The sequence below is a fragment of the Didymella exigua genome, assembly GCF_010094145.1.
Source record: "Didymella exigua CBS 183.55 unplaced genomic scaffold M421scaffold_32, whole genome shotgun sequence".
Lineage (NCBI taxonomy): Eukaryota > Fungi > Ascomycota > Dothideomycetes > Pleosporales > Didymellaceae > Didymella > Didymella exigua.
This window is the reverse complement of record NW_022984806.1, coordinates 17,121-29,630: the sequence shown is the minus strand read 5'-3', so window position 1 is coordinate 29,630 and position 12,510 is coordinate 17,121. Positions and strand designations below refer to the sequence as shown.

At 50.9% G+C, this 12,510-nt stretch overlaps 5 protein-coding genes across 5 annotated transcripts; 3 read left to right on the top strand and 2 right to left on the bottom strand.

Annotated features, from left to right (window-relative positions):
- Window positions 1–230: 230 nt before the first annotated feature.
- M421DRAFT_264396 (uncharacterized protein) lies at window positions 231–713 on the top strand. Its single transcript, XM_033588716.1, has one exon. It carries the CDS (start codon window positions 352–354, stop codon window positions 616–618), a length of 267 nt encoding a protein of 88 aa, XP_033445318.1. The 5' UTR covers window positions 231–351; the 3' UTR covers window positions 619–713.
- Window positions 714–1,738: 1,025 nt separating this feature from the next.
- Window positions 1,739–5,097, bottom strand: M421DRAFT_424092 (uncharacterized protein). The gene is made up of 3 exons (XM_033593650.1): window positions 4,961–5,097; window positions 2,220–4,907; window positions 1,739–2,166 (listed from the first exon to the last, which is right to left on the bottom strand). The coding sequence occupies exons 1-3, from the start codon at window positions 4,977–4,979 to the stop codon at window positions 1,994–1,996; spliced, it is 2,880 nt and encodes a 959-aa protein (XP_033445317.1). The 5' UTR covers window positions 4,980–5,097; the 3' UTR covers window positions 1,739–1,993.
- Window positions 5,098–5,234: 137 nt separating this feature from the next.
- M421DRAFT_70675 (Phosphotyrosyl phosphatase activator) lies at window positions 5,235–6,840 on the top strand (the record flags this gene model as incomplete). The annotated part of the gene is made up of 2 exons (XM_033596727.1): window positions 5,235–6,212; window positions 6,262–6,840. 2 exons carry the CDS (start codon window positions 5,235–5,237, stop codon window positions 6,838–6,840), a joined length of 1,557 nt encoding a protein of 518 aa, XP_033445316.1.
- Window positions 6,841–8,101: 1,261 nt separating this feature from the next.
- Window positions 8,102–9,162, bottom strand: M421DRAFT_424090 (Ribonuclease/ribotoxin). Its single transcript, XM_033593649.1, has 3 exons — window positions 9,075–9,162; window positions 8,778–9,021; window positions 8,102–8,678 (listed from the first exon to the last, which is right to left on the bottom strand). The coding sequence occupies exons 1-3, from the start codon at window positions 9,084–9,086 to the stop codon at window positions 8,539–8,541; spliced, it is 396 nt and encodes a 131-aa protein (XP_033445315.1). The 5' UTR covers window positions 9,087–9,162; the 3' UTR covers window positions 8,102–8,538.
- A 1,440-nt stretch (window positions 9,163–10,602) lies between these two features.
- On the top strand, window positions 10,603–11,665 carry M421DRAFT_424089 (uncharacterized protein). The gene is made up of 2 exons (XM_033593648.1): window positions 10,603–11,102; window positions 11,192–11,665. The coding sequence occupies exons 1-2, from the start codon at window positions 10,688–10,690 to the stop codon at window positions 11,602–11,604; spliced, it is 828 nt and encodes a 275-aa protein (XP_033445314.1). The 5' UTR covers window positions 10,603–10,687; the 3' UTR covers window positions 11,605–11,665.
- The last annotated feature ends 845 nt before the right edge of the window (window positions 11,666–12,510 follow it).

The following is a 12,510-nucleotide window of genomic DNA, read 5'->3' as shown; positions in this document are numbered from 1 at the left end:
GCGGTGTTGAAATTCTCTGTTGTAAAAGCAGCGTGATGCGCCCAGTCCGAAACTTAAGCAAGTCGCTGGAAAGCAAAATCATGTGCGTCGTGATGTAGAAGGAGTTGTGCTGCGCAACATGCGGCATCAGCTCTCTATGTAGCAAAAGATCACATGTTCAATTTGTAGACCTCGACCGATCTCGACGGCTCTTTGTTGCAATTGGACCAAGACTGACTTACCATAAAGTGGCATGATTCTTTTTCCGGATTGGGCCGATGGGGGTCTAGCACCGACGAACATCAGACCACACTTGCTGCGCACGCGCAGGATCCGAGAATCACGACCCCAGGGTCAAAACGAGCGGTAATAATGTCATTGGGTAGCTTGGTTGTGGCGAGGAACAAAAGGGTGGCGGAAATCGTGTGTTGTCTCCACAGCGCACAATCCACGCGCACATCACGATCTGAATGCAAGAGGAGGCACGATCGACCTACAGAGCTGTCATGGGATGTGGCACCACGCCGTCACCAGTTGCACCCGCGAGGTGGCCATCGACATTGTTTGCATCGTCGAGTCCCTCCTGAATACCGATTGGCCGAGCAGCCGGCTCCTCAAACCAGAATCTTGGGCAATTGAGGCGCTGTCAGTAACGCTGAGGACTGTCGTTGGAGCAGCCGGAGGATCTTCAGCATCCTCGAAGATGTCTGAAGCACCGTCGTCGACGGGAGCCTCGTCATTGGTGTTAGAGAGATACCCGAGATAGTCAGCGACGTTGTTTGAGTCAATAAACTCCTACTCGACCACAGAAGATGACAAAGGCTCTTCGATGGCATCCGCCGGAGTGACGCGATTCGTGACTGATCCCGTCTCAATCGCGGCTGATATGCCCTGGGCCTCCTCAGCACCACCGACTGCAACAAATCGCTCGGAAACAGCAATGAAGATAGTCTTGATGGCCTCTGGCGACGAGGGAATGCGCTCCGGCGAAGAGGTCGAGGGCACTTCCTTGACGGAGATGATCGACAGTGTTCATGCGGGGCGCGACAATGAGCGAGGCAGGCCCGACTTGACGCAGGCGGTGGTGGTATCGAGAGGCTTTGTGGTCGGATCGGTGGGGGATGAACTATTGCGACCTGCGAATATATCAGCGACTTGTAGATCGAATGGAGCGGCCCGAAGCGAACAGCCCGTCTTCTCGAGACCATCGCCGGTATGAGTCTGCATGAGGGAAGTGATCATACCTTTGGGGGTGTTCATCGAGTGGGCCTTATCCTCGATCACGTGGTCGGGCACAGGAGTGTACAACGCGGCAAACGAGTTGATAGATGCCATCGTGAACGAGTTTGGCGTGGTTGAGATGTTGTATGGTTGAGTTTTCGTTGATGGTAGTGGGGATGGATAGAAGCTTGCACGTCAAGAAGACTGAAAAAGCTTGCAGGGAGACGAAGTACTGGTGAAAGAATCTGTGCGGCTTACAAAATTGCTAAGGAGCGTGGTGGAGGTGTTGTGCCAAAGACTTTGTATTGTATCAAAGGTTGAGAAGGCGCGAAAGATGAAGGGGAAAGCAAGCGGCGGAAGCGGCGAGTTGAGGCATCTGCGCGGGAGCTGTTGTCACTTTGTTTTGTCTCTGAAATTTATGACACCCGCAAGATGAGTTCAGGGTCTTTGCGTCGCTTCAGACCCTTTCAACCACCGTGATCATGTTTCGAGCCTAGACTCTAAGATCCAAGTGAAGAACTTGGTTGCTTGATGGAGTGGAGTATTTATACGTGAGCGAGATAGGTATAGTAGTTTTTAGGAGAATAGGATGATATAGAGGGGAATGCACAGAGAGTTTGCTAACAGCCGCATGATCGTGGAATGCGCATCGCAAGTACGAAAAATTCGATTTATGGGTCATCTGCCCGACAGCAGCATGGAAGCAATCGAACGTGTAAAAATGATCTTTGGGTCTGGGTATCGCAGGGAGAAACGAGACTACTTCATGTAGAGGATAAACAGCCGTGGCAATCTAGGGCAGTACTGGAGTATTCTTGACCCATTCTGGAAGCTCCCAGCCATGCTGATGTGACAGCTGCGCCCACGCAGAGCGCACCCAAGCCAACTTGTTTGCAAAGTCAGAGACCGACAAGTCGCGCAGGGCACCACCTGGACCACAATGTCTTCTGAAAATGCGCTCTAGAGCTGCGTTTGTGGTCAGCAGGTGCAGATGAACAGCATGGCGTAGGCAAACTTACATGCAGATGACTGAAGAGCATCAAGTAGCACCGTGTCCTGCTTCTCAGACCATTCCCGATCACCAATCAAGGTAACCGAAGACGGCGGCGGTGCGCTGCGCTCGCCGAAGAACGGCACACGTTCGAACTGATTCCCATTCGCATCGGTCTCCGCCATAGCAGGAACCTCCACGAATCTGAGACGTCGTCTTCGGTGTGGGTCGGGCTCACACTGCATGCGTGCGATATGAAGATCTTGCCAACGCTTCCTCCGTTCCCTCATAGAGCGTAGGGATTCTTCCTTGTTGACCATCTTCTGTTCCTCTTTCTCTCGTTGTCGCTGGAATTCAATGCGGGTTTGTCGATCTTGCTCTGCCTTCCGCAGGGCACTTAGCCGTTTCTTCAAGTCCTTCTCTACGACCCGCAGGGGAGCAATCAGACCACTTTCCACGCCTTTGATGATTCTATCACCTTGACCCCGTCCTTGAAGTTTGACCTTCCAAGAGTCCATCGTGTCCTTGAATCCGAGCATCTCACAGATGAAGGGATGCAGGACTTGCATGGCCTCGAGTGACTCCCTGACTTCACCCACTTTCTCTTGCAAGTTGTCGTGCATAGCTTCGAGGACGCGAGTCAAAACTCGGAAGAGATAGGCGAAGGCGTCACGCTTGAAATCGCAACGAGTGTCTTCTTGAATGTTGGTACGGATGCTGGCGAGACGGTGAATGATGTTGTCTTTGCTTGCCGTGATTTGATCGAACGAGCAGCCTTCTCCGCTCAGCGTGACAAGTGCCCTGTCACACGTGCGGTGGATCTGCCTTGCCAGTCCAACTGCGCAAAGCCCTGGACGCTCTCCGTCGTGGACGAAGTTGAAGACTGTACCCAGCGTCGGGAGTGTTGAGCGTTCAGTGGTAGCATCATCGTCATCTCGCCCACCGGCACCCTCAACATCTTCGTCCTCGGCATCTTTTTCCTCGGCATCCTCGTCTTCAGCATCTTCATCCTGCTCATCATGCCGCTCACCGTCCTGGCCTTCGCTGCTTGCCTGGTTGTGGGTGGTAGAATCTATCTCAACGTCGCCTTCCTGCCCGTCATTTTGTTCCTCGGCATCATCGTTGGTATCGTCAGCGGCGGATACACGACTTCCATTGAGGTGACGGTTTCCGTTTCGCTCAGCCGTTGCCTGCGCAGCTTCCTCGTCGTTCTCGCCATCAACCTCTGTCGCCGGAGCAGGATGAAGAGAGGAGATCTGAATTTTCCGGCTCCTGTTCTTCCGCTTTACAGGCTCGGGAGCAGACGCAAGTATCGCGGCCCTCGTCTCTTGGGCTATGCGCTGTGCAGCCATGCCCTTGCGTCCAATTGCAGCAACAGGCACCGCTGTTATCATGGCCTCTGATGTGGTTGCAGGCTCAGCCTGTGCCCGAGTGGCGCGAGAATGTGTGGGTCTGTAGAGTATCCGCACTTCGGCACGAGACTGGGCGAGTGTCTGTGCATCCTGTCCTCTCTCCTGTCGTCTTACTTCTCGTGACTCTTGCCGGGCATCCTTGGGTACTTGTTGTGGTGCATCCTGACGTAGAGTGGCTATTGGCGCCAGCACATCGTCCTTGAATGAAGGTTCGCCCGGATTTACCATCTTGGGTCCTTTCAATTTCTTCAATTTCTTCGCCGGCCTGCCCTTATTACTGGGCTCAAAACTGGTAGTTTTGTCAATGTGACCATCAGGGTTTGCCTTGCGCTTAGTTTTGACAGTCGGAATAGGTTGCGCATGCTCTACGCGGACTTTGCCCTGGACCTCTTCATCCTGTAGCTTAGCAGCGCCTGCCTCAGAAGTTTGGGACGCTTTGCTGTCACCACTCTTCCGTGACCATCCTCGGTGCTTCTTAGGCGCCGCAGGCGACTCTTCTCGCCCCCTTTTCTGAACTTCTTCTTGGGGCTTGGCACCGCCAGCCTCATTGGTTCGAGACGCTACGCTGTCGCCGCTCTTCCGTGGCCGTCCTCTGCGCTTCTTAGGTGCCGAGGATGCATCTTCGTCTGATAGCTCTGTGACTGAGGAGGCCGGTTGTTCAAATTCCACCTCTTCAGCTGCAAGTGACGATACGCTATCGCCACCCTTCCTCGGTCGTCCTCGCTGCTTCTTCGTAGCCGGAGCGACTTCCTCTGAGGATGCTACAGGCGATGTAGGAGGATCGAGAATGTCATTGTCGCCGAAAGCTTCCGTTGGCGCGGAGACATCGAGGGTCTCGGGGATCTCAGCAGATTCGTCATCGTTTGGCTGCACCTGACTCGTCTCCGGCAGAATGACGTCCTCCTCGTCTTCGAGGGCAGCAATCTGCGCAGGCAGAGAGCTTCGCTTCTTCTCCGGACTGGGGCCGACGTCGTACATCTGCTTGCCTCGAGCCTTCTTCTGCGAGCCCTCTGAGACCAGACTAGATAGGCTCACTCGTTTGAGACCACCCGTCTTAGGGAGCTTGGAAAACTTCGGCGGTCCTGACTTGGGCAACTTCCCGCCTCTTGTCGCTGGGGCCGGCGTCATAACTAGCGGCTTGGGCAACGCGCGTGCTGCGTTGAGAAGAGTTGCGCCGCGCTGGGCAGCAATTGACGTTGTGGTGGGAGTAGTAGTGTGGCACCGGACAGGACTAATGGCTTCGGCGAGGAGCTGCTGCGATGCGGCTTCAGTATCGAACGAGGGCGAGGAGGGAATGCTGACAACTAAAGATTGTCAACGATGTAAACAAAGCGGGCTGAATGCGCCGGGCTAATACCTCCAGGTGTGGGCGCCATGGTGCGCTATGGGAGCAGCACTCGGCTTCGTGAAGCTTTTGCTATCTCATGGCGGTATTTCAGACGAAAAGATGTCTTGTCGAACATCGCCGGTTGTGGGGAAGGAGCAATTACTGAGAAGGCAGTCGCGATGATGCGGGCCGACTAGCGCGAACCAGCGCCGTTGGCAGTCGTGAACCACCACCAAGACGCGCCATCACATGCCCCGCATCGACCACACCACATCTTAACATCAACATGACACAGAACACATCAATGACAGCGCCAACCCTCACAGTGTTAGATCTCACACAAGGTCACGCATTCCAAACGCCCAAGAAATGCATCAACGACGGCGATGATGTCACATACTTCCTGTCATCCAAAGCCTACGCCGACATCATGACCTTCATATTCCAGTTGAACACGGCGATGATCCCTCGCAAGATCACAAAAAAAGAGTCAGGAACAGCATCAGTCAAAGAATGGTCGCTGGACGATGCAACAGTGCCGCATTCCCCCGTGGTGCAGAGCCTCGCCAAGCTGCTCGAAGCACTGACTTCCATCATCGACGAGGCGCCGCCTGACGCCGGACCCCGAAGATTCGGAAACGTCAGTTTTAGAACGTGGTACGACATCGTGCGTGAACGTGCATCAGACCTGCTCGAAACTCACCTCCCAAAGGAGGTCTTGGCGCACAAAACCACTTTGGCCAATTCGGCAAAAAGCGAACTGGAAATGTACTTTATCGGAAGCTTCGGCAGCTCGCAGCGCCTTGACTACGGTACGGGGCATGAGCTCTCTTTCCTCGCGTTCTTGGGATGTCTGTGGAAACTGGGCGCATTCTCAGCTTCTTCAGATGGCGACCAGGAGCGCGGGATCGTGCTTGGCGTCGTGGAGCCGTATCTGGTGCTCATTCGGCGGCTGATTCTGACATACACGCTCGAACCTGCTGGAAGCCATGGTGTGTGGGGTCTTGATGACCATTCGTTTCTGTCGTATATCTTTGGCAGCGCGCAATTCTCACCGCCTATCGAAACGCCCGCGGATATGGCAACCGAGGGCTCGCTGAGGAGTGCGCCGAGTCCAGGAGATGTAGCAAAGGCTGCTGCTGTGCAGAGGGAGAGGGGGAGAAACATGTATTTTAGCGCTGTTGGCTTCATCTACGATGTCAAGAAGGGGCCGTTCTGGGAGCACAGTCCGATCCTGTATGATGTTTCTGGTGTGAAGGCCGGATGGGCAAAGATCAACAAGGTTCGCACCGAACAGAGCATCTGGTCTGAACTACAGCTAACAAAAGCAGGGCATGATAAAGATGTACAACGCCGAAGTCCTCTCCAAATTCCCCGTGGTCCAGCACTTCCCCTTCGGCTCCCTCTTCAGCTGGACCGCCGACCCCAATGCGCCAAAGATCCAAGCCAGTGTGCACACCTCGGCGCAGCCCAAGGCCGTCACACCATTGAACTCGGCCACTACGGCACGGCAAACAGGGCCACAGCCTGCGATGCGAGATCCTCGGGCAGAACAGAGTATGGGCGCACCTCCAAGGACCTCGCATCCACCTCCCAGGGACCCTCTTGCTGCTGGTAACATGTCAATGACGGCAGCGACATGGGCGAAAGCTTCCGGGCCACATGTACTTGCGGGCCCGAATCAGCCTACGCGCGCACCCCGGGTGTCGAGCACAAGAGCACCGCCGCCTCCGCCAGGAGCAAGAGCAGCACGACTTCCGCCGCCAGGAGCAGGCACAGCAGTACATGGGCCTCGATTACAAGTCCCGCAGCCCACTCCGGGAGCAAGCTCAACCCGCTTGTCTCCTTCCGGTTCAAGCACTGTGGCAAGAGGTACAGGGGATGCAAGCGCGTCCGGCGGAAGGGAATAAGTAGCGTTCTGCGCTGGCGGCCTTAGTAGGTAGCTTTAAGGCGTCTTACCGATGTTGTTGTTAAGACATTATATTGTCTTAGTAGATGGTTGGTGGGGTCCTGGCAGAGTGTCCGACGCACCCGTGTGTCTGACGCGCTCGTGGAGTACGTTAACCCTACTCGCATATCCTATCTTCATTTGCGTACTCATACACTGTTCAACGAGACGCTTGATCGAAGCGGTCGAGAGGAGCGCAGAGGAATAAGAGCAAGAGCAAGAGGAAGAAGAGTTGGAAACTGAAGCGAGGGAGGACGAAGTGATGACATACGACGTCAACGAGGCCGAATTTCATGGCGATAGATTGGTTATCTTGCATACTCGACATTTAATATACAGGTGACGTGCAAAGATGACAACTTTGTCAGTTGTAGTACTCCTGTTCAGTCTGTCGACGTACGCAACAGCCTCCTGTAGCTTTGACGCGACTCTTGCGAGTGGTTTGTCTCTCAATCTCCTCTGGTATCCTCACTTGGTCTCTGTCAGACGAATTTTGTGCACCGGCTGCAGGCGATGAATGCAGGGTAGTACTTACTGTATCAGCAAAACTTGTCAATTTGTAGGACCTACAGTGGAAGTCGAACTTGCTGGAGAGTTTCACTGGTTCGTGCCTCTGATAAGTCTCTAGCGATTTAGAAACTTACAATTGGCAATTCCCTCAACTTTGCAACTTGGTGTGCGATCTGTAAAATCCACTCTGAGTATTCGATCATCCTCTCCCTAAGCAGTTCACGGCCGAATAAGGTCTGCCCGTTCGCACAGTCTTACAAACACAACTTAACTGATGTCGGGGTAGGCTAAGTTATCCATGCCTTCTTTGTCGTTGCCATAACAGTAAAAGAAAACGTATTTAACGTTCTCAAACACCAGTCTATACAGTTGTCCTTCCCCAGGTAAGTAGTTAATTCAACGTGCACTTTCAAATGCGTTTGCAGTAAAATCTTTAATGATGGGCGGAGGTAGAAGGTAGATACGTCTGGTCACTTGGCCGATGCGCCTTAATGAAACGTCTGTCCTAACATATGTAGTAACCATTTTAATCATAAATTTGCGCAGTTTGTATGCGAAGTTTAGTGAGTCAACTCACCTCAACTCCTGGTTGGTTTCACGGTCTAGTCAGTCCAGAACGATCTGTAACGAGGTGAGATTAGGAGCGCTGAGTAGAACCCTGAAATCCATGATCTGGGAGTAGCTCAGGGACAAGAAGAAGTGCATCAACATTGGGAATAGAATGGCTGCTGCCTACTGTCCGCGTACTTCTGCTAGTTCTGCCTGTCGTGGGATTATATGATTTGAGAACTGCGATGGGAGGTCTGACATTATCTCGACCATTAAAATACACCCAACTAAAGCTGGGTAAATTGCTACTAACACCCGGAAACTTAGACTCTCAAATAATGCAGGCTTCACATGCAAAAAATAGCAATTTTGCAACAGGTTTAATTAAAATAAGAGAAGAGAACAGCACAAAGAGAGCTACTAGAGGCCCAAGGTAGCTAGCTACTTAAAATAGAAAGGCTGTTCTCTCGAGCAGAAGAAAATAAAAGTAAAGACAAGAAAGACCTATATTTAAGCAGAAATGTTCGACTCTAGTAGATTGAGGTATCCCAAACTACTAGCATCTAGACTTCAATTTTGAACAAGTCCTAACATCAACAGCTTACGATGTTGATGCAGTAGTTTGGCATTTAACAAATCCATTGACAGAAGAGGCGCCTGTATGAGTTATGCCGCCAAGAGTGACGCACTGTCCGGTTTTGGAATCGTAATTGACAATGCAACGGTGTGCTCCTGGTGCACCTGCAGATAGTTAGCAAGAATGTTTAAGTACTGTAGCACTTTCGTGTTGTTCGGTATCTACGCGGCAACGATTACAGATAACAAAAAAGCTCTACTTACCACCTGAGTAGGCATTGATGCCATGAATGAGAGGGTAGATGTATAGGCTGTGGATTTTCGAAACAGCCCACGTAAACCCCTCGTGGTTGGCGAAAAAATGCGGGTAGCCACCTGGACCAGCGCGATTGTTCCACTTGCAAAGCTCATTTTTGCACGCGTCCAGCTCAGCTGTGCTGAAATCGTTGCCAGCGCAATTCACGCCTGCAGCAACGGATGAAGCAAGCGCTGCAACGGCAAGAAGCGGCTGTAGAAGTGTTAGATTGAACTATCTTTTGCTTCACTGGTAGTTCTCCATACTTTGATAAGCATATTGTAATGATTTCAACAAATTTGGCTTGAGCGTAACAGTTGATGAGCTGAGTGGAGACTGTCGAGTAGAAAGCAGAAGGAGCGATGGGATGTAACTCTCGGTTGTAGCTTGCTACTTATATAGACGAAGTGCTTCAATCATCTCAAAGACTTGCATTAATAGGTTCATTGACAATTGATTGCAATATCGCCGTCTGACTTAACATACGGGCCGATGCTACAGGCTGCCTCCTAGTTAAGAGTGAATGTACAAGCACTCGAGACATCATGTATACGAGCCAACTAACGCACAGACCGAGGTCTTCCGTTCTTCCATGTACATTTGTAGAGAAGTATGATGGTTCCTTTTGTTATCGTCTGTTTTCTATAACATACGATGAATGCATTCTTACCAATTACGTATCCTAAGCTCTGAAACGCAGAGGCTACAATTGCATGGTAAACCGTATTGAGAGAGCTGTTGCTTAATGTGCATATGTCTGGGTTAGCGAACCAAAGGTCTTATTCCCGTTAAGAAGAAAACGGTTAGCTTTGCTAGTAGAACTACTACTACAACTACTATTCTTCGGAGAAACGTTTAAGATCGGCCTTCTCAGAGTAAAGCCTTCACTTTTACAGAAAATAGCTCAAGCCAACGATTGTGACCACAAGAAACGACAGGACTCTCGTTGACAGGGTATAATCCTGGTGTACTATGCTAAGTCGACCGATGTTTCACAGACTCAATCCACGGTTGAAATGCGCCTAAGATGGCACACACATTTAACAGCCTTGTAATGCTCCTCCGTATGCTTTCAATCTCGTACCGAATACACCCGCGAGACTTAGGCGATCCACTAAGTGGCGCGAAGTAAGACCGATTGGTGGCCTCAATCCCGAAGGTCAACGTCGAACTTAAAAATCATAAGCTTTTGAGATCCAGCGCTCCAAGAAAACGCTAGGCCGTTCGCCAGGCCAATTGGTGGTTCATCGGAGCCTCATCAGAGCTTTGCGGTACTCGTATAGTGCACGGATACTCTCTTGGTGTAAGGAGGTGCCTAGCGATGAGCTAAGATCTCCGCGGCATGAGGCCGGCGCCAACTTCCCGGGAGTTCCGGATGCCACTGCGATCGGATTAGTAGGTCTGTCTTAATGAACTGGTAACGTTGGACAAAGATTGCCTTCTCATCTGAAACCGTCAGGCCATCTGTCCGCGCAGGGCAGCGCTTCTCATAGGCCAGCTCGCTTCTCGATTGGGTTAGGTCTCCCGCTTTCACGCACTGTAGATAATCGCTCCCTCAGGTAGACTCAATCGACAGTTCACATAGCCACACTCATCACCATCCGTCGTACTGCGGTAGATTAAGCCGGAAGCTCCGAATACGATGGTACCGGTAGATCAAGCCGGAAGCTCCGGTAACGGTCAGACGCTAGCCAAATACCGGCCGAGAGGACCGTGTAGTCTGTTGTCGGCCCTCTGAGAACAAGGCATCCTCGCTCTTGGTTGTGTAGCCTACTCCTTACAGAAATTTCTAGGCCGAGTTTGCGTCTACACAAATACGCGTTATGTATAAATATGAAGACCGCTGGCAACAAATCCTACTTACAATTTTCCACGAATTATGGGTTCGCCAACTCTTGCTGCTCGAGGAGGTGGTATTCACAGAGGAAGTAGCCGTGGGGGAATCGCTTTGGAAAGAAGCCACCATATCCTACGGCCTTCCTCTTCAACCACCTCTCAAGCTATAGAATCTGATCTACCAGCCTCATCTGCTGCAAAGCTTCTTGTACAGCCTGCCATTATAGCATTTAATGCTGCCCATCCCAATGACGGCGAGGGTATTCTATGGGACATCTGGAATAGTGTAGTCGACGATGTATCACAGACGCCAACCCAAGACCTCAGCAGGGTTGTTGAGGTCCTTGCTGCTGTGGCAGACTTGACGGAACCAGCTTCGTTTGAGATTTGGGGCGACCGGACTACATGGAAGCAACTCCCATTACTTGGACCTGTTATCCGGGAGCGTTGGGATGATGGTAAGTAGTTGCAAGCATTTGTTTTATTTTCCAATTTGATAATCTGCAACGTTTGTACGTCATGTTGCAATTAACTAACTATCCATTAGAGCAACAATCTCAAGCAGTAAAAATCAATACGTTTGCTGCTCGTCTTACCGCTGCTGGTGTGCTCGATCTCTCCCTCTACGCGATTTGGACACTTCGTTCTGTTTTAGAGGATTCAGAGCCTGGCCAAGTATGCAACGAAAACAAGGACGAGCATTGCAAGGCAGCTGCAGCATGGTTCATCTATGCTGGTGATGTCCTATACACGCTTTGTAGGGAGGAGAAGCAATATGACGGTCGCGCTGCCAGACAGGGCAAAAACGTTATAGGAGAAAGCTGGAATGGGTATAACGAACAAAGATGGAGGCTTTGGGTTGAAAGATTAGAGAAGATCCAAGATGATGTTGCATGTACCGAAACAAAGGCAGTCTTAGAGGAAGCATTGAATTCGATTAAGCAAGTTGGTCCTGTTTAGAGGCCGTTGTTTGTAGTAAATTTACGAGTTTATGGACTTTTCAGATTAAGAATAACGTAACGTGTCCGTGCACGCTATGTGTGGATTAGCGCCTTAGCTAGGAAAATTAAAACACAAGCCTTCTAAGTTTAATAACGTACTCCACAAGCGAGCTGGCCACCCAAGCGAGCTGGCCACTTTTGCCAAGACCACACCGAACTTCACTCTCCCTGTAATGCCTCAACGCAACAACGTAAAAAAGCCTTTAAATAAAACACATATACAGCTTGCCCTCTAGGCTATCTAGCAAGACGCGACACTAAGCGTGCAACGCGCTGCAGCAATATACTAGGTCTCTTAAAGCACCCTAGGCACGCGCCTTACTAGAACCTCTTCACAACGCGATTGCAAGCCTAACATGATAAGGATGACTAGTACTAAGAAGGAGGTGATTGTCCAGCATGTATTGAAGCTAGACGAGCGAGGATACCCACCCTGGCTTGCTGATGTGGAGGATATGGCCAATTCTCTGCTTGCTGAGCACCAGCTGCACCACCAGCCCTACGTTGGCAAGAACTAGGCTGCTAACTTTGTAAAACGTCGGCCAGAGCTTAAAGTTAAATTTAATTGCAAGTATAACTATAAGAGAGCTCTGTATGAGGATCCTAAGGTGATTACATCGGGAAAAGTTTTTCGAAATCCGGCCCAGACTGGCTGTTGCTGACAGTCGTGGCATGGTCGTGCAACGGCTGTTCAACGGCCCCAACAGCCCTAATTTGCGCCTAACAGCCCTAATTTCGCGCCAATGTTGCTAACAGCTAAAACGCTAAGTGCCTATATTTAACAAACTTAAAATAACGTTGCAATATTGTTGCATAGCTACCCTTAGTTCTGCTAGCACTAGTATTAAATATTTAAAAATTGCAA